A 25,458-nucleotide genomic window follows, 5' to 3' on the forward strand; every position below is an offset into this window, starting at 1 on the left:
GTGGAATGCTGCCCCTCACATCTGGGCTTGGTCCCTGCTCCAGCCTCCCCTGAGCCCAGGAGTGACCTGAGACCAGCAGTGCTGACCCGGAGCTGGAACAAGCAATGATGTTTGGGGCCCTTCTCCCAGGGGCATCAGCCCCACTGGCTGTAAAACACCACTGCCACTCCCAAGGGCCTGAGCACCGTGCAAAGACGGTGTGCCCAGCTGGCATCCACCAGCCTGGCTCCCGAGGGAAGCCACGAGAAACGGGATTCACAGCAGCAGGGCCCGGCAGCACCACCCGGGACACAGCAGCACTTTGCAGGGTGGAGGAGCAGCAGAAGGTCCCTGGTCCTGGTCCCGAGGTGAGCCCAGAGCCCGGGAGGCTCCCCAGTCCCTCTCTGGGTGCAGATTGAGCCTCTCCAGCGCTGCTGCCCCGCGAAGGAGCCAGAGGTGCCGGCGGGATCACCGCAGGAATGCGCCATGGAACAGCCCGGCTTTCCCACGGACCCCCGGGACCCCTCTTCCTGCCGGGGCAGCAGGGCTGAGCGTGGCCCAGGCAAGCCAGGTTTAACCATGTCCCTGCTGCTGTGCTTCCCGCAGCACCGAGGGGTGCCACCACCAGGGCTGGAGTCATCGCTGGAGCTCACAGCGTGCCCCTGTCCACAGGGGAGGTCACCCAACTCCGCCAGATCCTTTGGCATTGCCCAATCTGTTCCCACACCATCCTTTTCCCATGAAATCTTCCACCAGCCACAGATCCACCTCATTTAGCCTGGAAAGCTTTAATCCCACAGACAGAGCCCAGCACGTTTCTCCCTGCTCAAGAAATTCCTCAGCAAGGAAGGTGAGAATTCCTCGCCTGTTGGTGGTGAGCAGCTGAGCAGCGCTGGCGTGGGGAGGAGAACGGCTCCAGGCTGAAGCAGAAGGCTCAGCCCTACAGGAGGCCACTGGTGGCAACCAGGAGGGTGGTGTGCTGGCCAGCAGGGCCACCAGACCCCATGTTGGGCCAAAGACATGGGCTGAGGCCAGGGGACTGCTGGGTGCTTCCGAGGAGGCTGAAACCCGTGGGCACCAGAGTCTGTGCAGGCCAGGCTGGAGCCATCCCAAGCTGCAGCTCTGCCAGTGGCCATGCAGGACCCGGTGTCCCTGTCTGTGCCACCACCAGCACGATGACAATGCCAACACACAGCCCACAGGGACAAACAGGGTTAATGAGGACAGCTAAGCTCTCCAGAGACAGGGGGGATGAGACAGCAGGGACAAGACAGCCACTAATATTACCAATGAATTTCACAAATGTCATTTTTAGACTCAACTATTTTAAGCATTGCACTGAAAGCCCGGGGGGACAGCGTGCATTCCACATTCATTTCACCACAGCAGATCCACTCACCCACCACAGCTCGGTGTACAGCACTGTCTGAAAAGGGATTTTAACACTTTTCCCAATTTGAAACTCCTGAAATTCACACTAACTATAACTCCACAACCTCCCCAGCTCACCTCCCACCTCACTGCATGGGCTGGGACACAATAAACAGTGATCAGGAGCAGGCAGGAAGAGTCGTTTGTTATTAAAGTGACAGATGAAGAATTAAACCCTACAGAAAAATCTCAGCTGTCACGCCATGAGAACTGCAGGAAATGAAAAACTGGGGACTCTTGGCCTTGCTGCTCCTGTGTCACCCTCCAGGCTGGCCACGGTCCCACAGCCACGCCACGGGTGGGAAGGATGTCCCAGCCCGGCCACACCACGCAAGCAGGTACGGCAGGACCCTCCTGGCATGGGCTGACCACCTCGGGGGGCTGAGGGTGCGCACACACACAAAAACACAGACAGACAGACAGACAGAGCCCAGCTCGCCGGGCACAGCCCCCTGCCCGCCCAGGGCTGTCGCTGCCGGGACACGGTGACCCCGGACAGGGCAGCGGGCGAGCTTAGGGCACAGGACCAGCGCACCTACATATGGCCCAGCCAAAATCCAAACCTCTCAGGTGCACGTGGGGCACGGGCACGACACCCCCCGAGCTGACACCGCGAACAAACCCCGCCGGGGCCGCGTCCCCAGCGCCCCTTCCCGAGGCTCCCCAAAGCTCCCGAGGCTCCCCAAAGCTCCCGAGGCTCCCCAAAGCGCAGCGCGGCAGGGACGGATCCGCGGCGCAGCGCTCCCTTACCTTGGCTCTTTTGAAGCAAGCCCAGAAGAAGTCCAGCAATGGCATGATGTGCCGGGGGGCCCGGCAGACCCCCCTAGATGGCGGGGAGAGCCCCCCGGGGCACCCCCATGGCAGCGCGGCGGCGGCGGGGCCGGCAGAGCCCGGTGCGGGCAGCGCGGAGGGAGGAGCAGCGCAGCGGCGGAGGCGGGCCAGCATTCAAACCCTGCACCGTTATTCAGTTGGTCGGGAACGGGCTTGGACGCGATTGAAATTCCCTAAAGATTGCGAGTTTTAAACAGCTCCAGGCTTTCCTTCCTGCCTGGAACGCACCGGGCTGCTCCCATTCCCAGGCAGGGGGAAGGGGCGAGGGGGGACCGATGCTCCAGAGCGGGAGAAGGGGGATTTTGGCTTTCAAAAGGATAGTAGAAACCCAAACCCCGGACGGTTCAGATTGTCACTCTGGTCCTGCCTGAGCTGGCTGGCAGCTCCTGGCGCTGTCCTCTGCAGGCACAAGGTGTACCCAGCCGTGTGCCATCCCTGGATGCTCAGGCGCTGCTGGCCTCACCATGGCCACAGCAGAGCAGCATCACCCAGGGCCAGCCTGCTGGTGGGATCCCCCAGCCATCAAATGTGTCTGAGCCCTTCGCTCCAGCTATTCACAGCTATTCCTTATCTGCCTTCTGCAAACATCATCACAAGTGCCACAATAAAAGGTCACCTCACAAATATTTGTGCCAGCCTCCCACTCGCAGCCCCCTGGGCCAGGATTCTTCCTGCAGGCACACAAGAACATCCCACAAACTGATGATTTGTGTCAGCAGTTCAGAAGGAGCAAGGGCAAGCAGATCCACAGTGATGCCTGCCTCGCCCTGCTCCCAAGGACCCTTGGTGGCTGTCACCCACCCTGGGCTGGCATCAGTGGGATTGTTCCTGCCCACTGCCTATCTCAGGCTGGTGTCAGCTCCACTCTGACAAGACCTGCAGGCAGGAACATGAGCCAGAGCACAATGGTTCTGCTCAGGATGTGGCATGTCTGTGCCCAGCCCTCAGCAGCTGGTGCCTGTGGCAGCTGTGTCCAGTGCCACGTGTCAGGGCAGGCCAGGACGGGCTTGGGGCCCCAAAGCATAAGGATAAGGGAGGCAAGGCAAGCACAAAAAGCAGGAAAGGCCAGATGTACCTGCCTGGGGAGGATGGCACTGCCAGCATCCAGCAGACCTGAGCAGCAGCAGGGCCCTGGACTGGCAGCAGTGCCCTGGTGGCACTGGCACAGCCCTGCCGTGGCCCCTGCAGCAGCTCACAGGAGCATCAGTCCCGGCGCCGGCTCCAGCTGCCTCCTTCCATCTCCCCCTCACTCATTCCTCAGCGGGCTCTGGCACCGCTCCCAGCCTTGGCACCAGCTGCAGCTCCTCACCCTGTCCCCTGCATTGCTGGTATAACTGGGCCAGTAATGTCCCCAGCAGGGCTGGGGACACCAAAGTAGCACAAGCTTTGTACACCAATCTGTTTTCTCCTCCCTTAAAAACCCAGGGTTGGGCAGACAGTCTCACCTCTATGGCACATTGTGTCACCTCTCCTGGTTGGAATTTAAAACCGAAAGCTGCTGCCCACCCTCCGTAACTCACCCAGCACTGCCTCAAGAGCTGCAGTTTTACCCCAAGGACTTGCAAATAGTCCCCTGCAGGGATGAAGGCAGCTGGGGCACTGCTCGCTGCCAGACACTTCATTCAGCTCACTGGGCACTGCTGTCCTGGGGCTGAGGCTGCCAGGGGAACACCCCCACGGCCAGGACATGGCAGGGCACTGCCAGCACAGGCTCCTGTGAAAGGCTCTGCCACGATCATTCCAGGGAGTCCAAGGAGACTTCAATGATTCTACAGGCTCTGGGACAGCTGGGCCTGGGTGAGGCTGAAGGCAGCTGTCACAGGAGGGACTGTCCCTTCAGAGAGGCAGGCACTGCCAGGCTTGGTGGCACTGGGCTCCTCTTCCCATCAGGGGCTCACCCTTCAGCACCGTGCATTGTTCTGGAGCAGGACAGGCCCTGCTGCTTCAGCCACAACCCTGCCAGGACCCAGAGAACTGTCCCTGCTGGCTCCAGCGGCATCGAGTCCTTCTCCCACTTCCTCCAGAAGCTAAAAAAGCCAAGCTAGCACAAATAGAAGCAGGCTGTCTCCTTCCCAGGCCTGGGAGACAAACCACAGCGGTTTCTGCATACTTGTGTAGCTTCTTCCTACCCGGTCATCCCAAAAGCATTCCAGTAATGCTACATCTTGGATCCTTCCTCAGCATGCCAGGACACTATCCACGGCAGGAATAGCTCCTGGGGACTGGAAACATGGGGAAGTGGCAGGAGCTGTGCACACCAAATGGGTGAGTGGACAGGGGACTGACCCCACTGCTGCATTTGGCTCGTCCCAAAATTCCTAATGTACCCACTCTGCAGACGAGCTTACAGGACAAGCAAAAGCAATAGCCATTATTCTATAAATAAATATGTGTGTGTGCATGTGTGTGTGTCACTATCCTCCTCAGACCCACAAGAGAACCCATTTTAAACCGGAGTTAATTTTAAGAAGCTGATCCTAAGGAAAATGTCACCCTGTAGACATTCACTAAGAACTTCCCACTGCTGCCCACAGTGCGTGGAGCGGGATGGACACCAGGATGTCACCAACCAGGACACCGGGATGTCACCAAGCAGGACACCAGGATGGCACCAACAAGGACACCAGGATGGCGCCAACAAGGACACCGGGATGTCACCAAGCAGCCCCAGCAGTGCCACACACATCCCACCTTCTCCGAAGGTCATGGGACAGGGCCGGTATTTCAGAGGACAGGTACAGGCTCTTCCCACAACAGATCGTTCCCTGGAAGGAGGATCCCGTGTCGGCACGCAGCTATTTCTGTGTGCTGATGAGCTATTGCTGTGGCGGCTGTTGCCCAGGATCAGTGACGGCCGGGCTGCGGTGGCCGGGCCGTGTCCCCACAGCCGCAGAGGCCGCGGCCGGGGAGCGGGGCCTCCCCTGGGCCAGCCGAGCCCCGAGCCGGCGGCACACGGGGATTTTCCACTTTCCGCCGGGCACAGGCATTTCCCGAGGCTGGGAAGGGCGCAGCTCCGGCCGAGCTGGCGTTTCCCCATCAGCACAGCGGGAACAGGGAGCCTTTTCTTCTCCCGACGCCGGGCACGGGGCGGGCGCTGGCGGGCAGTGACAGAGTGAGGGCGGTGCGACAGGGACAGGGGAACGGAGAAGACATGGAAACTGCAGCCCTGGAGCAGCAGCAGGGAGGCAGAGAGGGCAAGGACAGGGCTGAACCCCTCTGTGTGCCCCCGAGCGAGGGCTCTGTGTGCCCGGGAAGGGCCAGCACACAGAGCCCCATGGCACCCACAGCTCCCCATGGCACCCACAGCTCCCCATGGCACCCACAGCCCCCCATGGCACCCACAGCTCTCCATGGCACCCACAGCCCCCCATAGCACCCACAGCTCCCCATGGCACCCACAGCCCCCCAGGCTGCGGCTCCGCTGTGCGGCCAGCCCTGCTCAGAGCTCGGTGCCAGCCCTGCTCAGAGCTCGGTGCCAGCTCCAGCCCAAGAGGCCAAATGTCTCTGCTGCCAGCAAAGAGGCACCACCACGACCAGTGCACAAGAAGCCAGCTGAGAGATGCCCAAGGCAGCAGGAGACACTGCCCAGCACATCCCACAGCTGCCCAGTGCCACCAGCCCACTTGCCACCACTGCTTCTCCATTAAAAAGCTTCTCATTTAAAATAATCCCGATGTGGCTCCTGGGTGGGATGTGATGGGCATGGACACACTGGGAGGGTTCAGGACTCACGAGGATTGCCACACAAACCACACCGGAGCTCCAGCCCTGAGGGAAAGCTTCTCTCTGGGATGGACAATTAGGCAATTAGTTAATCCCCACGTGCAGCTCCTGTGGCAGAAGGAAGCGCTCGGGTGAGCAGGGCAGTACCCTGCAGAGCCTCCCGGAGCCAAAGGCATCGATCCCAAATCCCACGGGGATGAAGCAGCCAGCCAGTCCTACTGCATCCCCTCAGAATGCCCCTTCCCCAGGGCTGAGGTGCACACTGGGATGTCCCCTCTGCCAGCACTGGCGGCCCTTGTGTCCTGCTGAAGTGCCACCCTCCAAAGCCAGTGACACTTTTGCTTAGCTCAGATGGGCGCTGGACTCCCAGAGACAAGCCAAGGGCTTGTGGCCCCAGGCAGGGCTGCAGGAAGCCTCCTGCACTCCCTGTCCCCAGAGGGTCCTGGCACAGACGGGTCTGTGCATTCCCCACACAGGATGCTCCAGTTTGCAAACACCAGTGAGAGAATTCACAAACACCGACTGATTTAGCACACACACAAAACCAAACAAACTTTGCAGCTGACTAATCCCCACGGACTGGCAAAACCTCCCAGTTTCACTGAAAAAAAAAACCCCAAAAACCAGTCCATGATAGTTCTGGGGAATTTCTGCTGCACCAGCTGGGGAGTGGTCCTGCCCCAGTTCCCAGAGCCAGAAAGATTGGGGAGCTCAACAGGGGCCTGGGGCTGTGCTCAGCATGGGGCTATTTAAATGCACTTAAAAGAGCACAACTGAAATGGTGACATTTTGGAGATACTGTAGACAAGATAAGCAAATTACTAATAAACACAAGTGATACAGAAGGAAAGAGATTTTTTGAGAGCCATATTCCCATTCAATTTTATGTCCATTTGTATTCAAGCACCCAAGAGTTACTGTCTGGGGGTGTCAACAGAGACTCCCATGCAGGACAGAACTCCAGCAAAAACCTGCTGCTACTGCTCTCTGCTTCCTTTCAAGATGCCTTTGTGAAAACAAGAAATATAAATCAGGCTGCATTTTTAAGTACAAAAGGGGACATAAGCAGAATGCTCACCAGGCAGTTTTTCCTACCCCTGGGAATAGCACTGAGCTGCTGGAGCCTGGCTGGGACATTAATCCTGGGACATTAATCCCCTGCCCCCAAGGCAGGCACCAGAGCAGCCCAAGGAATTGCAGCAGCTCTTATTAATAGCTGGAGCAGGGAGGCTCCCGTGGCAAAATGCCCAAGTGTGGCACTGGGAGGGCTGGCAGCACACGTGTTCACTCACACTCACACTCACACACTCACACTCACACTCACACTCACGCTCACACTCAGCCCTGGTACCTGCCACTGACAGCACACTCAGCAGCTAAAAAACAACCACAGGCGACAGGGACACCTCCTCCTGTGGCTGGCACGATGAAATGCCATTTAATAAACTACGTCTGAGCTCCTTGGGTATTTTTGCACATAGTTCTGGTGACAGCTGCTGTCTGGGGAGGATCCCAGCCCTAATTCTGGCCAAGGCTTGGGATTAACTCCCAGGACAGAGGAATCTCGTCAGGTGCAGTGCTGGCTCCCTCGAGGGCAGGTGTCTGCAAGCTGAATTCCCAGCATGAATTCACATCTCCCCTCACTCGTGGAGTGTTGGACCATTCATGTACCAACTTTCCCATTCCCAAATCCAGAGGTAAACCCTGTCCAGTGCAGCTTTTTGGGCAGAGCTGGGGGCATGGCATCAGGACTGGGACACAGATGGGGGACTCAACAGCTCCTGGGTGCCAACAATCAAATCCCCTGATAGCTCCAAGCATGCAGCCCCAGAGGAACACGGAGGTGACAGCACCCAGGGGGTTTTGCAGGCCCACCAGTGCCCAGGTTGTCACACTGCTGCACTCTGGGGTCTCCAGAGGATTGCCACCATGACCCACTGCCTGGCTCCACCACACTGCAGAGCCCAGTGGCAGGAGAGCCTCCCTGGGTGCCCTCAGGAGCCTGGGGTCGCTGTCAAACCCCACCAGAGCCAGGCTGCTCTTGTGGGCACCCCGAGAGCAAAGCTGAGGCAGGCAGCAGCAGTGGGGCTGGCAGGGACGCTGCTCCTCCCTGCAAGGAACATCAGAGCAGGATTTAGAGCAAACAGCATCGGGCACATCTTCCCTTGACACCTGTTCAGTCAAAACCATTGCCCAAAGATGAGCTTTCCTTCAGGCATGGACGAGGAGAGGCATTCCATGCTCAGGGACACCAAGTGCCCATCCCGTGCCCATCCCGTGCTCCCGGGCACCGCACCCCAGGATATTTCCAGGCTGGACAGGAGCCACGTGCCACTGCCAGCCTTCTTTGGGGACGCCAGGAAAGGCTCTGAGGCAGCTTCAGAAAACCCTTTATGCCAACCCTCACACACACAAAGCCTCTTTATGTGACAGCGAATTCTTTTTGCCCCCTGTGGCCGTGGGGGCTGCCAGGCTGCTCCTGGAGAGGGATCCTGCCCCCAGCCCCGTGCCACAGGGCTGGGCTTCAGCCACGTGCTTCCCCACCCCAAAGGGAACCAAGAGGTGGAAGAGGTTTTTTGGGGGCAGATCCTGGCTGCAGGCAGGGTGCAGAGCAGGCTGTCCCCACACCCTGTGCTGGGCTGTCTTGGGCTTCTGCTCCTGCTGCTGGGAAGAATTCCAAAGCCCTGGGAAAGAAGAGGCAGCAGCCCCAGCCCAGACCTCAGCCCCGTGGGTTTTGCTAAGGGAGGGCTGAGTTATGGGGAGAGGAAGGATTTAAATCAGTGCCCAGGATAAATAATTGTATGTTCTGTTTATGATCCTGAGACAGTGACACAAAACACCAGAAAAAGACTTGAAAAGAACCAGAAAACAATCCTGGTGAATTCCAGCAGTTCTTGCTGAGCTCTGAAATTCACCCTTTGTTTTTCTCCTGTAGATGTCAATGACATCTTATCAGGCTCCTGCCTTGCAGCAGCAGCAGCTGTGGGAAGCACGAGAGCAGAGAGAGGGATGGGGAAGGAGAACAGCCATGGGGACAAGGCTGCTCCAATGGCTCCACTGGCCCCCACGGCTGCTCTGCTCCAGGGCTCTGGAGCCTGGAGCTCTCTGCCACCCAAATAACCAGGACCAGATGTCTTGAGGGCCACTATGCTCACATGAGTTTGTTGTAAGCACGGGGACTCAAAGGGGTCAGAGATGTCATTGGGACCTGACAGCCAAACGGGCTGCTCAAGGAGCACAGGCACTGCAGGGAGGGAGCCCAGCCGGAGCCTCTGGGCCCACAGGCACAGGAGGAGCTGAGAGAAAAGCCCACAGTGCCCAGACCAAACAGCCAGTGCCAGTTCCCCTGGCCAGGGAGGCTTCTCCTCCCTGCAGGGCCTTGGGGGAGCACATCTGCCCTGAACCCCTGGCACACTCCCTGCTCTGCTTGGCCACCACCCCAGGATGAGCAGAAATCCAGATCCTATTTGGGTAGAAGCCCCTCAGGGTAGTAAGACCAACTGTTAAAGGATACAGAGGCAACTTAACACACTGGATTTGAACTGCACATCAGCAGCCTAAAGCAGGAGTTAGGAGGAAAAGAGAAGACAAAGCATCCATGTCTGCCAGAGCATCCCAACCTCAGGACCAGCTGGGCACCTCTAGGGAGCAGGGGATGGGGCACAGGAACAGGCACCATGTGGAACACTTACCAGATGCCCAGGACATGTCTTCACTTCCCCAGGAGACACAGAGAAGGCATTAACCTCATCTTCCTTGCAATCCAGGGCATTGTGGGCTCTCCCCAGGTTTGCCCTGAGCAGCCCCACCTGCTCTGTTTGGTTGTGCCTGAGCATGTGCCCAGGCTTTGTGTGGGAATGTTCATCAAAGGCCAACACTTCACTGCTGCTGAAAAATTTATTGTGGCCTGTAGCATCCCCTCTGTGCCCTGCAGGCCCCTGTGGGAGGCCGGTAAATCTTGATTGGTGCCTCCTGGTTCTCCTGGGAAAAGATCCCCAGAGGGACAGCGAGGATATGTCACGGATCAGCTCATAACCAGGCTCATCCTCAGCACTGCACTTGCTGCTCCTCGGACAGAGGAAGCCACGGACACCTTCCTCATCTTCAGCTGATGAGGGAGAGCATGGGGTCGGGGGTTCATGCTGCTGGCCTGGGGACACTGGTGGCTTTGCTTGGTGCTCAGCGCTCCTTGGCTCCATCGTCCATGGATGGAACCCTCGCTGCCACTGGCAAACCTGGCAATGCAAAACCATAATCATTAGCAAGAACCACACAGGACACCATTTTGCTTTTCCTCATTTGCTTTTTTTAAATTTTGCTTTTCCTCATTTTCCTATCCATTCCATTTGATTAGAAAGGGGTGTTATGGCCCTCACTCTGGGAACCTCCATGCTCTCCTCACCAGAGCATGCAGACCCACAGTTACAACTCGACCTGCTGGGTTTGTACTCCTCATTTCTCTCTTAAAATAGCAAACTCCCTCTATACTTTCAGAGGAGGGTGTGCTTCCCATCATGCCCTTTTGCTGGCAATGCAGCACTGGGGGAAGAGTGGGGGTTTGGAGGGGCTCACTGGGATGGATTTCAGGCTGTCTGAGGTGTGCTTTAGGCTCCTGGGAGGAGCTGGGCCAAGACTTCTGCACAGGCAGGGGAAGTTTGGCTGAGGCAGAGAATCGCTCCATCTCCTCCCACCTGGGCACAGTGAGGAGGAACAGAGTTCCCAGGTGGGAGGACCCTGCCTGCCCACGTGCCCACTGTCCCCAAGGCTCTGACAATGCTCTCTTGCTTCCATCAGCAGCATGAGCAGCAGCTGCTCAGACACAGAGGGCTCAGAGCACAGATATGACAAGTACCAGGCATGGGGAAGCCGTGGCACTCAGAAAACTTGCCCTGTTCCCTTCCCTGAAACGTGGGCAGAGGGGACAAGGTTCAGAGAGGACAACCAGGGCAGAAACACCAAACCTGTCCTTCCTGCATCAGGAAGTGCACTTATTATTGGTTTTTATTCCAACTAGGATTCAGAATAAATAGAGCAAACCTTCACTCTTGTCTCCCAGACTCCCTGAGCCCCCAGCACAGGCATTGCCCCGTGACAAGGTGACAGCAGAGCAGTGCAGTGACCCTTGTGTCTGTCCCAGCAGCTGCCCCCGTGCTGGGCTGTCACTCCTGCCCTCGGTGACGCTCCCCCATCTCCACTGAGGAACCCTCTGTGCTGGGCACAGCCTGTCCCATCCCCCCTGCCACTGCCCTTGCATTGAATACCTGCAGTGTGGAGATTCAGCAGCCTCCAGCCTGACCTGCAGCTCCTGCAGCCATGTCACCTGCTTCCCCTGCCAGGAAAGCCAAAGGTCGGGAATCAGGTTCACAGTCCCAGCTGTCAACAGCTGCACTCTGTGCGTTACTTCCTGATTTTATGTGCAAATCCATCCTTCCACTGTCACCTGCCCCATTCGTTTGCCCTGGGGTACAATTTAAGGCAGAATATTTGCCTTAAAAGATTCACTTAGGGGAGAAAGATGCTAAATTCGAGCTTTATCCAAACAAAATGTAACTACAAAGCCCAGAGCTGCACTTGGGAGTACCTCTTTTAGGGTGAACAGGTACATTTCCAGGACTGGTAAATTGTCTTAAAAAAAAAAAAAAAAAACACAAAAAAAAACCCCAAAAAACATAAACAACGCGGACACCACGCGGAGGTGACAAGCGAGCTGCAGAAGGCTGCCGGGGACAGCGCGGTCCTGCCGCCCTCTGGTGACCGCTGCCACGGTGGCTGTCCCCAGCCCCGCAGCCCACGCTCGGCACACGGCAGGGTGTCCCTGCTGCCACCGGCTCCTGGCCAAGGCTCCCTGGCCGGGGTCGTGTCTTGGATGTTCTCATGTCAGCGAGAGCATGGACAAACCCCTGGCTCCCTGGCCGGGGTCGTGTCTTGGATGTCCTCATTGTCAGAGAGAGCATGGACAAACCCCTGGCCGCTGCCTCAAATCCTGGCGTGGCTCAAGGATGGGTTTAATTGCCATTGGTTCATTAGACAGTCAGGGATGCACTTTAATATCCATTGTCCCGTCAGGGCCCCTCCTGCCAGGTTTCTGCTCCCCCATCGCCCCCGGCTCATCCAGCCCCCGGTGGTCACAGTCATATTTTCGGAAAAAACCCCTTTGCCCAGGATTCTTCTCCTGAGAAGCCCCAGAAAAAAAGGAAAATAATTATCCGGTTTGCTTCTCATGTGTCTTGCTGCTTTGGAATGTGTTTGGACATTGTTTACCAACAGGTGGTTGTTTCATGTGAATTGTTTTGATTCAATGGCCAGTCAGGGTCAAGCTGTGGCGAGGCTCTAGAAAGAGTCACAAGTTTTCATTTGTATCTTTTTAAACTTATGTAAGTATCCTTTCTGTATTATTTAGTATAGTATGGTATTCTTTAATATAATATAGTATCATAAAATAATAAATTAGCCTTTTGAGAACATGGAGTCAGATTTATCATTCATTCCTTTGTCAGGGAACCCCCCAAATGCAATACCCACTGGTGCCTGGGCAGCACCACTGAGGCACACACAGGTCTCCTGGGTGCTCCCAGCCCTGAAGCCACTGGAACCCCGATTTTGGGGTACAGCAGCACCATTCTCCTTCCCTGAGCTGTGTGAGCAGCAGCAGGACCCAGCCTGGGCAGGGCGATGTCCTGGCTCAGCCTCAGGGGCTCTGGTATGTGTGGCCCGTGTGTCCTGCTCTCCGTGTGGGGCCAGGGGACACGAGGGTGGGGACTGTCCCCCCTCCTGCCCCAGCTCCTGGTACTGCAGGTGCCACAGGTACAGAGAGCACAGAGCTTCCATCCACACCTCACACTGCCCACGTGGCTTTCAGTCTGTTCAAATTTTTCAAGTTAAAGCAAATATTTTCCTTTTTATTGGTATTAAATAGATCAAAATTAAACATACAGATAACAACTTCTGCTGATAAACAGTATTAAAAAAATCCTAGTAGGAAAGAAAGCCTGGTTTGTGCATTGGAAATCAGCCATTTCTGTGCAGAGCAGTTCAAACACTCCATTATAGGCAACACAGCTGCTTCTCCTTGTCGCCCATCCCCAGCAGCTTTAAACAAGAAGGAAAAGCCTTTCCCCTTGGAAAGCACAACAGTTCTTACCACAGACATTTCCAGCACAAATTAAACCTCTCTTGTGGTGACAGGGATCACTCCCCTGCAGGGCCCTTGGGAGGATGTGCTGCCCACCTGGCTGGACAGCATGAGGGACATTCAGGGAGCACTGAGCACTCAAAGGTGACACCAGCACTTTAAAGTGCTGCATTAATCAATCAGCTGCATTAATTCCAGCATCTGCAAATATCAGACAAGCTCGAGGCATTTTGTTTCCCTGAACCAAAATGGTTTGGTTGTGTTTAATGTGCCCATGTGGGTCTGTCACAGCAGGGACTCTGCAGGACCTCCAGGGTGGCTGAGGAACAAACTCCAGTTTGGGATTTTTGACTTTCTGAAGTCATGTAAAAAATTTCAAAATATTACTGGATCAATTACATGCTACTCCAATTATCCTTGAGATAGAACACCAACTCAAATCACAAGACCCAGAGAGAATCCAAGGATTTCTTTAAAAGTGTGGTTAAATTTTTCGAGGACAGAAAAATTTGGCTCAAGGAATCCCACCATAGCCATCAACAGCATTATCATCCATTTCCTTTGAATACTTCTTTTCAGCTTCAAAAAGCTGAACTAATATTTAATTGAACGAAAAACTGCACACTTAAAAGAAAAACCACACTCCATACCAGCAATAATTTAATGGAAGCTTAAAAATTCCCCTTTCCATGGTTCCCATGTCTGCCAACCACCACAGCTCCCCTCCAGCCCCTTGGTGCCACAGCCAGGCCCTGCCACACACAGCAGCTTGTTATCCACAAATGCAAAAATGCACTTTTAATCTGAAATTCAGCAATTTCCATCCCAACTCCCACCCACTGCCCGTGTTTACAGCACAGACTGCTCTTGCACATGTAACTAGAAATTAGGCACATTCACACCTCAGCAGAACCCACAGACCTCAGTTTCAGTCTGTCTGCATAAATGTCATTTTACAGCAGCATTTTCACCCCAGATATTTCATGGATTGCTGAATGAGAACAAACAACAGGAATCATTTCTGTAGTTTCCAAAAGCAAGTCCCAGCTCCCAATGTCTGTGACAAAATACACCTGACTCTTGCACATCTGTACCCAAGAGAGGTGCACAATGAATCTGCAGTGATTGGTAGAGCCCCTCCCTTTTATTGAAGTATTAAGCAAAATTAAAACCCCACAAAACAACCCACAGAACAGTGTCTGACATCTCATAGGAAGTACAAGGGAACAAAATGCACATTTGCACACAATTCTTTGCTGCTCCCATGAACCAAAGGAACAGTCACACAGAGGCAGGTGAGAGCAGAACTCACATCCTGCTTCAGAGCAACCAACACCTCTAGTACCATTTGCTTCCCTTCTTTCAAGCTATTTTAACACTTTGGGGCCAAGCCCTGGTATGGTTTTTCAGACCCAAACAGCCTGTGCAGCAAAACCTCAACTTTCTGCACAGAACCCCTTGTTTTTATCATACATACACATTCTTGGTACTTTCCAAGGAATTTTCACTTCCCAAATGCAGGGTGAGAGCCCAGTCTTTGCTACAAAGCAGTCTCAGCATTTCTGCAGGACTCTGAACTTTGTTCCCTCTGGTCACAGGTCTGCAACTTGCAGAGAGCCCACAGTCCCTCAGAGGCAGTGCTGAAGGCACCAAGCTGGAACCTTCTTTGCTGCCACATGAAGGGATGGAGACACAGAGCACAAGCACTCCCTGCCACCAGCTCCAATTCCCTGCAGAGAGACCCGACTGAGTTTTGACTGAACTCTCCTTTCCTGGGAAAGCCCCAGTCCCACAATGCCCTGGCTGCACATCCCACCACTCTACAAGGGAATGAAAAGGAGTCAGACACGTCTTTTTCCTCTCCACACATCATTGCAGTGAAGTTCTATGGTTTGATAAGGCATTTTTATCTTCAGTGAGAATCCAAGCACAGGCAGGAAATCTGCCAAGTCGTGCAAAAAACTTCATCTCCCAGCAGCTTGAAATTCCAGGATTTCCCACTCTCTCCTCAGCTGGAACAACCCCTGTCCCCGTGGGCATTGTTTATTTAACACCAGTACAGAACAGGGCTAAATAAACCCCTCAGCAGCTGGACTTCAGTATCTTTCACAAAGAGGGACACACAAATGAGCACTTTTTGCAGCTCTCTGGCTTTATCCCACAACCTGCCTTTTTACAGTATCCCTATATATAAATTAGAAAGAGATAAAGCCAAGGATTCACTGCAGCGTCCATGAGAAAGTCCAGTCAGTGTAGCAGTCCCTCAGGATGGTGCTCACTGGGGGGTGAAGGTCAGGATCATCCAGCTGATGACGAAGTAGAAGAGGAAGATGGGGTACACGACGAGGGCCTTGCGGTTGGGGGGCTGGCTGTCTGCCAGGAACGCCGTGGATGCTGCAGAGACACAAAACCCGTGAGGCAGGAGCAGCACAACCCTCACAGCGAGGATCTGCACTGCAGCTGTGTTGAAAATAAAACCACTGCTCAAACTTCCTCTATCATACAGAAGGATAAGTTACAGAATCATGGAATCACAGCATGGTTTGGCTTGGAAGGGATATCCAGTTCCACCCCCTGCCACAGGCAGGGACACCTTCCACCAGCCCAGGCTGCTCCAAGCCCCACAGCCTGGCCATAAATGCTGATTAACACTGTACAGTGAGAGCCAGACTTGCAGATAAAGAACAGGAGAAATCGTGCAAACGCATCTCTATAAAATCAGCATTTTCTAATAGTATTTATAACATAACCATAGAATAAACCACCAAACAGTCTCACTGAGTTTAATGCTAAATCATCATCCTGCTGCCCATGGCAATTTAGGCATGAGCATGGAAATCACCAGGAGCAGAGGCAGAGGCTGAACCTCTGCCAGCTGAAGGATTGGAAGAACTCCTCCTACAGCCCTTCAGCAGCCCAGGGCCACCTTAGACCAGAGCAGCCCCTGGTTCTGCCTGAGGGAATGCACAGGGATCTAATCCCCGGGCACAGGGAGGGACTCACCCAAGGTGGACCAGGCGAACATGGCCCCCACCACGATGAGGCGGATGATGAAGCTGACGGTGCCCGCGCCCGCCAGCAGCACCAGCCTGCACACCAGCATGGCCACGGTCAGCGGCATCACGCAGTACCCCAGCACACACAGGCTCTGGAAGAAGGAGCTGCACAGGGAGACAGCAGCAGGGAGACAGCAGTGAGGCCAGGCAGGGCAGAACTCCGTGCTCAGGAGGGATGGAACCTCCCCGGAACAGCCCCGCACTCACATGGTGCCTCCCAGAAGCTTCGAGTTGAGCGTGATGACAACAGCCCCAAACCAGATGATGACAAACACCTCGGCAAACTGGGGCCCCCCGTCATCCTTGCTGTCTGCAGAGCCACCCTGCAGCATCCTGGAGTGGGGAACAGGGAGAAAGAGCTGCACTGGGGAACAGACAGACGGAGGCGTCAGCACTGCTGGAGTTTTCCCAAACAGGAGCAGGTGCCAGAGCAGGAGCCCCAGCACTGATCCCCAGTTATGCTGCAGGCCCATAGTTTTTCATCCATTTTATATTTTCATTATATCCTCAGTTTTGCACAGGAAAGGAAAATGGTGGTGACTTAGCTGAGGTGATCTCAGTCCATTTGTTTCTCTGTTTTCAGGGCTGCGAAAGCATTCAGAAAGGAATCAAGCCATGGATAACAGGCTGAGATGGAAATTAAAGTACCAAAGTTTTGGTACCTCTCAAGGCAGCAGAATAGTGTGTGTGTGAACAAACCAGCCTCAGAGAAACCCTGGAAAAACTATGGGATTCAGGCACCACAGCTGAATCAGGACACCTCAAGACACCTTCAGTAAAACCATTCCTAGGCCAGGGGACCAGGAAGAGTTCATCCTTAAATCCTAAATTTAGGGACAGGAGGTGCTAATGGGCTTGAAGTGTCACAAACACATTTTATCAGAGAACCCAACCAAGCAGTGCTTGCACAATACAGAGAAGAGGATCAGCTGAAATTGATCTTAACACATTAATCAGTAATTTTTAATGTTTCATTTCCCTCATGCACCGGGCTACAAAACCCCAAATTCCCCTGGAATACTCACAGAGCCAGGGAGACACACAGCACCAATGGGCCCCACAGATCCCCTGCAGAGAGAGGGAAAACACATCACAGAAGTCACAAAACCATCTCAGTTGTGCTTTCCTCGGAAGTGCCCAGCTCCCAAGGCGCCATTTTCCACATCTCAGTGCTTTACAATTCTCTTATTTAGCATCTTACCCCAAGATCTATAATAAAATTCACTCAAGACCCAGCAGCTGCTCCAGCCCCAGTTCCACCCATCCTGGCCCACAGAGCCCTGGTGAGAGCCCAGCTGTGAGCTCTGCTGCCCAGGATGTTCAGCCCCCCTGAACCCCCTTCCCCTGGGTTCTGCCTCTCCCCTGCAGGTCAGGAGGGCCCCAGCACGTACAGTCCCTGAGGAGGGCACTGCTCTTCCTGGGATACATGACATGGACAAACTTCTTCCCAACAGCCTTCAGGTCCCTCATCTGAAACAAAAACAAAACACTTTCATTTATTCCCTCACAGAAATTACAGCTCCCAGCTAAAGCAAAGAGACAGAAGTAAAGGAACGTGAATGGCAAATCAGGAGAAGATCCAACCCAACAAGTTCTGTGGCACCCTCTGCAACAAACAGTGACTGCTTTTCCTACAGCCCTTAACAACATCAGCATCACATCCTTTTCTTTAACAACCACAATATTCTATCGTTTAAAAACACCAGAATGTAACCAACAATTTGTTTGCCCCTCTAGGAAAAGAGAATAAATGAAAAATACCTCCAGTCAGTGGAGTTTCTCACAAGCTCCCACTGAGGCCTCTGCCCTCACACTGATTTCATGATCACAGAGAAACTTTGGGCCACAACTCAGACACTTTTTTGACCCACAGGAATTTGTTTTACATGATGAGCTCTAAAACAATCCCCGCTGAAGTACAGGTTGAGCAGCGCTGTGCAAAAACACAGGTTTTGCACAACAGCTGCCAAAAACACCAGAAAACCTGAGTTTTACCCCAGCCATGGGCTCAGACTCACAATTGTGTCCTTGACTGGCTCATCCAGCGTGGAGTAATCCTCATCAGGAGAGTGAGATCCCACAGGGACAGTGATCTCCCCTTCCACTGGAATATCCTGGGATATGGACACATCTGCCAGACCTGGGAACTGAATGGGCACAAACCTTTAGGAGCAAACACAAACATGCTCGTGTGCACTTCAGATGGGCTGGTGACGGGCAGAGCTGCTCAGAATTCAGGGATACAAGGAAGAATTCTGCAGCAGGGCCAGCTGTCACTGCCCGATGTGAGCAGGGATGGCCTCAAGAGCTGAGCAGGTGTGTGTGAGCCTGTCCCCTGCCAGCCCAGAACCCCCCCTCTGTGCTCTGCCACGGCAGCAACCGAAACAAATAAAAAGCCGTGTTTTAGGGGAGGTGGTGCCTGAGGGCTGCACAGCCGCACCACCCCCGAGTGCCCGCATTTGAAATTAATATTAACATTTACATTTAATTAACATTAACATTGACAGCCCCGGGGAGCCGCACGGACAACCCCGGCCCGGACACACACCGAGGCTGCTCAGGGACCGGGTTTCACCGGGCTGAAGCCTCCCCAAAGCTCTGGGGTGCCCGCGGGTGAAGGCGAACAGGGCACAGCCCGACCGGTTCTGCGGCAAACGCTGGGCAGGCGGGGCACGGCGGGACTCCGGCAGCCCCCGGCCCCTTTCCCGTCCTCTCCTCCTGTCGCCTTCTCGCCCCTGCCCTCGGCCCCTTCCCCATCCCCGCCTTTCAGACCAGCCGCCGCCCGCCCAGGCCTCCAGACCCCGCTGCGCCTTTGCCCGCACCGCACCGGCCGCGCTCAGGGAGAGAGGGAGGCCTGAACGCGCCTGGCCCGCCCGCAGCCCGGCCTCCCCGGCCCCCTCCCGACACCCCCGGCCCCGCTCCCCCCGGGCCGCGCTCACCAGGGTCCCTCAGCCCCGCTCCCCCGGCCCCGCGCTCACCAGGCTCCCCCCGGCCCCGCACTCACCAGGGTCCCTCAGCCCCGCTCCCCCAGCCCCGCACTCACCAGGCTCCCCCCGGCCCCGCTCCCCTCCGCCGCCGCCATCTTGGCCGCCGCGGCGACGTGGAGGCCGCTCCGCCGTCGTCACCGCGCGCCGCCGCGTCACGCGCCGCCGCCGCCGGGGCGTCCATGGCAACGCGCGCGGGCGGCGCCGCCGCCGCCGCCCCGCCGGCAGGGGGCGCACCGGCAGCGGCCGGAGCGCAGCGTCCCGCGCCGTGAGGAGCGGAGCGGCCGGGCCGGGCCGGGCCGGGCCGAGCCGGGCAGAGCCGGGCGGCTCATCCCGGACTACACCTCCCGGCGGCAGCGGCGCGCCCGGAAGCTCGGCGGGCGGGCGGGCGGGGGTCGCTCGGCCGAGGCGCGGCAGCGGGCGGGGCCGCGGGGCGGGGCGGGCCCGCGGGATGCCGGCGGCGCGGGGCGCCCGGGGCGGCGGCGGCAGCGCTCCGTAGGCGCAGCGCGGCGGAGCCGGGCCGAGGCGCGGCCATGGGGCACCCGCCGCTGGAGTTCAGCGACTGCTACCTGGACAGCCCCGACTTCCGAGAGCGCCTCAAGTGCTACGAGCAGGAGCTGGAGCGGACCAACAAGTTCATCAAGGAGGTGATCAAGGACGGCAACGCGCTCATCGCCGCCATCCGCGGTGAGCGGGCCGGGGCGGGGGTCCGGGCAGGGCTCGGCCGGTCGCCGCGGGGTGTCCCGTTCCCGTGCTGGAGCCGCTTCGGGCCCGTGCCCCGCATCGCTCCGGCAGGGCTGGCGTTCCCTGCAGTGCCACCCCCGGGGCCACCCGCTGCTGTCCCCTCGCAGGGTCCCCCGTCCCGCTGGGTTGACACCGGCGGCGGGACCGGCCGAGCGTTGGCAGCGTGGATGTGCTCGTTTGGGGACAGCCGCCCGGGGAAGGTGCTCCGTTATTCCCCGAGCATCTCCCGGGCGCGGGGGGAGCGGGGCGGGTTCGTCCTTGGCCATCCCCTGAGAGGGGCCCTGCAGCGCCCTGCTGGAAGCCCTCCCTTTGTTGTCGGTGTTCTGTCATTCTTCAAATCACGGTGAGCATTTTTCCCAGCGAAATGTCGATTTCAGTGTTGACTTTGAGGGAGTCGCCTGTTCAGAAGTGCTGACAGATCACCAGAGCACCTGGGCCAGGTTGTGTCATCTGAAACCGCCGAGTCCCACGCGTTTGACACTGACCTTCTGACTGCTTAGATTTGTTTTTGTTTTCCCTCCCCACAGCTGTGCATCCCCTTCATACACACCTTCCCTGTGTCATCTCCCTGGACTCCATGATCTTAAAGGTCTTTTCCAGTCCAGATGATTCCAGGATTCTCTGCCGTTATCCATGCAGCAGAATCCAGGCCCAGGCCACCAGAGCATCCATGGGGGCAGTGGAGGGACACAGACAATCCACGCTGGTCACACACGGTTTTCCTGCCAGCTGGTTGGTTTCAGTTGGTGTTAATAGGTTTAGCTGCTGCCCTTTTGTTCAGAATAATTCAGAGCTTCCTTGTTATCGAGGCCGTGGCTGGAATAGCCCGTGTTTGCCCATCTGGAAGCAGCAGAGACAAAAGCTGGTGTGACTGAAACTGCCGACGTCACAGGGCTGTGAGACCTAACGTGGGTACAAAAACTCAAATCTGCACAGTCCGGGGCAAAGAAAAACCCCAACAAAATGGAAATCAGAGGGATTAAACCAAACCTGCTTGCTAGTGGAAATGCTTTTCTTCATCACTTTGTTCAAAACCATTTCCCTTTTCAGTGTTTGTAGCACACAGGGATGTGAGGGATTTCGCTGGGTCAGCAGACCCGGCCCAGGGAGACTGGCCAGGGAGGAAGGGCAGAAGCAGAAGAAAGCAGAGCGCACCCAGGCAGCACTGAAAACCCTCAGGGATGAGGATTTCTTGCCTGAAATCCTGTGGGGTGTTTTTGTAGCTGACCCAGCAGGCTGCCAGGGAGGTGCTGGGGCCCATCCTGCCTGGGCTTCCATCAGCTCCCTGTGTTTAGTTTACAGATAACTTAAAAAAATAGAAATATCTCTGAATCCTGCCCATGTGGAGCTGTGGGTGGGAATCTGGGGTGCTCACTGGCCACTGGCTGACAGTCCCTCTGTGCCCCCTGACAGGCTGGGGGAACAGTCCCTCTGTGCCCTCAGCTGCTGGGATGCAAAAGCAGTGGTGGTCCCACCAGGAGAGTGAGATCCAATGAGGACAGAGGGTGAAATACCTGAAAAGGGCTACAAGAAGGGTGGAGAGGGACTTTGGACAAGGGATGGAGTGACAGGACAATGGGGAATGGCTTCACACTGAAAGAGAGCAGAGTTAGATCAGAAAACAGAGAAATTCTTCCCTGTGAGGGTGGTGAGGCCCTGGCAGAGGTTGCCCAGGGAAGCTGTAGCTGCCCTGGAAATGTCCAGGCCAGGTTACCTGAATGAAGGTGGTGCTTTAGGGGGCTTTAAACTCCTTTGGCCTTCCATAGTTAAGGGAAACTGGTTCCATTCCCTCCACCCAACTGATGTGTCACCAGCTGGAAAAAATAAAATTCCAGGGGTGAAGCTCTTCCAGGGGCCTGCAGCCCACCATATCCTGCAGCCACAGCCCTACCAGTGCAGCCTTTGAGTGTGGTACTTTCTCTTGTCAACTGACATCTCCCAGCAGCTGAGGATTCACAACTACCTGGGACACCCCCAGGGGACAAAGTATTCGGTATTGCCACGTGGGGAAATAAACTGACTAAAGCAGAGAATAATATTGTTCATTTGTAACAGTCTTGGGTGTGAAAGCCAGTAATAGAAAATAATACTTTGAGTCAGAAATGGAAATTACTTTTGCTGTAAAGTTGGCTGCGTCCCTTGTTTTTTTGTGCCAGCAGTATGGAGAGTCACTGGCAGTGCCAAGTGACAGTGCTGGTCCCACACGTTGTACTGGCAGTGCTGAGACCACCGTGGCCTGTCCCTGGTCAGGCAGGGAGAAGGACGGGGAGATGTCTGTCCCTTCATGGCCATCCCCTGGGCTGGCCAGGATCAGGACCTGATGTGGGCACTGGGGATTCAGCTCCAGCAGCAGCTTGTCCATGCTCAGAGCTCACCATGGCCAGCACTGGTGACAGAGGAGCTTTGCTCTAGGCCACTGGGGTGTCACAAGTTGTGACTCCATGGCATCACTGTGGCTGCAAGAATGGCTGCTTTACAGCAGCTTCTTTCTGTGCTTCAGTGTGGGTTTCTTTAATCTCTCCTGCTTACTGTGCTCAGCTGTGTGTATGATAATGCAAAACCACCTATTTCCCCTGGTCTTTGATCTTCTCTGCCAATTAAATATCAAATGGAGTTGGAGAAATGTCAGATGAAGGCTTTTCTCATTAGTACCTGTGAGTGCTGTGATGGTGAAAATTGTCCTTTGAAGCTCAAAGAGCTGTGAGTTCTCATGCAAATGTTGTGTATGTGGTTTTGCACTTGATTTCTGTCCAGCGTGGAGCTCTGCAGAGTGCCTGGGACTGTGCTGGCAGTTCCCAGCCTCCCCAGGTACTGTGAGCACTTCATCCTGAAGGATAATGTGACAAAAGAATCATCATCATCATCATCATCATCATCATCATCATCATCATCACCATCATCATTCCTGCAGCGCTGTGTGTGGGAACTGGGTGTCCCCTCAGGGAAGTCTTGTGTCCCCCAGCATGGCAGACCTGTTCTGGACAGGTTTCTGTGCTGTTGTTGGATGTGGTGCCTGGGGGTTTAATGCTGTGGAGTGTGGGAAGCAGTGTGGCATTGGAACAGGTTATTTTAATGGGATTGACGCACTGGAACAGGTTATTTTAATGGGATTGAAGCCACCCAGAGTGACCTGTCTGCCCAGTTCCCCAGAACCCCATGTCTTGGTTCATGGGAAGGCTGTGGGGACAATGGAATGTGTTCCTGCAGCATGACAGCCAGATCCTGGGGACTGTGTCCAAGCAACCCTAAAGCTCCTCTAGAAAATAGGGAAGAAGAAGGAGTCTGTCCCACACTAGGAGAGGCTACAGGTCCCAGGCAAGCATCAGCTTTGCTGGGAGGCACAGCTGCAGTGACAATGTCCTGTCCCACAAAGACAGCTGAGCCATGAGACAGTGAGGAGCAGGGGGAAATGACCTGCTGGAAAACATCACTCCCTCCAGCAATAATGTGATCTCTTGTTGGCTCCTTGCTGGTCTTCCCCATCCTCGCTGGGGATTTCAGCCAGTAAGGGCACCAGTTACTGCTGGTAACTTGTAAAATTGTCTTCTAACTTGCCAGCTCTGTCTCAAAAGACATCACACCCATAGCCAGAGCCCAGCTGTCCCTGGGAGCATCGGCACCCTGCGGGCATCCTCAGCTCAGCTGGGCACAGGGGGTCTCTGCAGCCCACAGCTGCTGATGGAGCAGCTCCTGGGCTCTGAGCACAGAACGAGGGCCCCAGTTGGTGTAAATCTAAACCAGACATGCTTTAACCAGACACTAAAACACAATAGCAGAAAAAAGAACAAAAACCCTCCCCAAAGCCAGCTCACCCCCAGCGCCAGCACTGCATCCTCAGTGCAGGCAGGAGAGAGGAGGGGCCGGCACAGGATCTACCAGATCCAGCTGCGAGGCAGATCCCACCCCGTGTTCTGGGGCTCAGGGATGTGTTTGCTGGGCTTTGCTCCCCCTGGAGCAGCTCTCTGGCTGGGCAGGTTGTCTCTGTTGGGTTTGCTTTGCCAGTGGCTGAGGTGCCAGGCTGGGCACAGGATGGTTTGGCTGTGCCATGATGTCCCCAGGCCTGGCTCCTTGTCCCTCACTCCCTCCCTGCTGAGGTCCTGGGTTCCCCAGCCTCCCCCCTTGGCTCTTGCTGGTTACAGCTGCTCCATCCATGCCCAGGTATGCCCCAGCCTGGGTTTGTTTTAGGAAGCCCAGGGCAGGGGTGGAAGCCAGCCCTGTCTCTGCCAGCTCGGGGGCTGGTGGGAGGACTCTGGGCCAGCCTTGGCCCAGCTTAAACAAACCAATGTGCAATATTTTGTGATGGCTTTTTCCAGCCCAGATATGCTTCCCAAGGACTTGCCTGCGTACAGCAGCACAAGGGGCCAGGACAAGAGGCAAAATAGTTTTCATGTGTTTAAGGATATTTTTTCTAGTGCTGCACATGAGGCATACAGGGAGCTTTTCATCCATCTTCTGCTGCCTTTTCTGGCTCCTTCCCTGGGAGGATGTGGGTGTTATCCATGCTCTGTGTGTCTCACAGCCCACGGCTCACAGCAGCACTACTGCTGACCTAAGAGTTTCCTCTTGAGTCACTGTATGAGGACTCAGCTTTTCTGGCTTTTTACTTGAGGTATTGTTGGAATATTTTATTCCTAGTGCCGTTGGTGGCACACTGATAACTACAGATGTGGCATCCCAGGCTTTTCTGTCCTGCAGGGTGCCAGCCTGGCTCAGAGGAGTGCCAGTGCTGTGCCTGCTCTGTTCTGCTGCAGCAGGCAGCCAGACACCTGTGGCCCATCCTGGCCATGCTGCATCCTCCTGCCCACGCAGCGTGGCTCTGGCACTGATCCCTGGCTGCCCAGCCATGGATCTGGGCTGCAGGGAGAGCCTGCAGTGCCAGGTTGGGCCATTCTCCAGGGAGAGAGGGGCAGGTGCTGCTGTGGGAGCTGCATGGCACTGCCTGGCAGGAACACAGAGGTTTGGAGAGCTGTGGGTTCATAGAAAAAAAACTCTGGTGAGCAGTCAGCACTATTTACAGATACTGAGCACCAAAATGCAGCAGCTTTGGAACTGCTGGAGACGTTCAGGAGGCAGCAGTTATTTTTCCTTACTCAGCATTAAATGAATCTTCCAAACACATAAAGCTTCTGTCTGAGGATCTGACACGTGTGAATGAGAGAGCTTCTGGAACCTTGTTGTTTCTGTTCTGGGGATGGTGCATTGTCCACACTGGACTGTGTCATGTCTCACAGCCTCTCCAGTGCCACCAGCTGAGCTGCTGCACTGGGAGCAGTGATCCCAGGCCGTGCTGGCTGTTTTCTCCTGGGGCACATTCAAACATGGTTCTCTGCCCCATGTCCTTTCTTGTCACTGAATTCTCCGTGCAGGTGAACATGCGGTCATGAGTTGTTCAAGTGATGATAAGAGCAGCAGAATAGCCTGAGATAAAGTCTATAAATATAAGTACAGCCCAGAAGTCAGTTGCTCTGTCAGTCTGATCTTGCTCCTTTTTAGCCTGTTCCCACCAGCCAAGCCTGATTTTGAAGAGCCTGGGGATGTTTAAAACAATAATAGATTTTTTAATGTCACTAAACCTTGT

At 55.4% G+C, this 25,458-nt stretch overlaps 3 protein-coding genes across 5 annotated transcripts in view; 1 reads left to right on the plus strand and 2 right to left on the minus strand.

Annotated features, from left to right (window-relative positions):
- The window catches only part of STARD8 (StAR related lipid transfer domain containing 8), a 41,521-nt gene extending 39,190 nt beyond the window's left edge, over positions 1–2,331 (minus strand). Inside the window, exon 1 of the mRNA XM_064426574.1 lies at positions 2,161–2,331. Coding sequence (XP_064282644.1) covers positions 2,161–2,205 — 45 coding nt within the window. The 5' untranslated portion in view covers positions 2,206–2,331. The remainder of the gene's footprint in view (positions 1–2,160) is intronic.
- A 10,518-nt stretch (positions 2,332–12,849) lies between these two features.
- On the minus strand, positions 12,850–19,326 carry YIPF6 (Yip1 domain family member 6). Of its 2 annotated transcripts, none has more exons than XM_064426582.1 (7): positions 19,196–19,326; positions 18,171–18,299; positions 17,544–17,622; positions 17,178–17,220; positions 16,360–16,485; positions 16,100–16,257; positions 12,850–15,490 (listed from the first exon to the last, which is right to left on the minus strand). In XM_064426582.1, the coding sequence occupies exons 1-7, from the start codon at positions 19,232–19,234 to the stop codon at positions 15,372–15,374; spliced, it is 693 nt and encodes a 230-aa protein (XP_064282652.1). In that variant the 5' UTR covers positions 19,235–19,326; the 3' UTR covers positions 12,850–15,371. The 2 variants fall into 2 exon arrangements, with proteins under 2 accessions (XP_064282652.1, XP_064282653.1); XM_064426583.1 differs by lacking the exon at positions 19,196–19,326 and adding an exon at positions 19,131–19,147.
- A 238-nt stretch (positions 19,327–19,564) lies between these two features.
- Positions 19,565–25,458, plus strand: part of OPHN1 (oligophrenin 1) — a 49,972-nt gene continuing 44,078 nt past the window's right edge. Inside the window, exon 1 of one of the 2 annotated variants that reach the window (XM_064426580.1) lies at positions 19,565–19,823. In XM_064426580.1, the coding sequence (XP_064282650.1) occupies positions 19,670–19,823 (154 nt within the window). In that variant the 5' untranslated portion in view covers positions 19,565–19,669. The remainder of the gene's footprint in view (positions 19,824–25,458) is intronic. The other variant, XM_064426581.1, reaches the window with a different exon arrangement.

Source organism: Passer domesticus, chromosome 7 (genome assembly GCF_036417665.1).
Source record: "Passer domesticus isolate bPasDom1 chromosome 7, bPasDom1.hap1, whole genome shotgun sequence".
NCBI lineage: Eukaryota > Metazoa > Chordata > Aves > Passeriformes > Passeridae > Passer > Passer domesticus.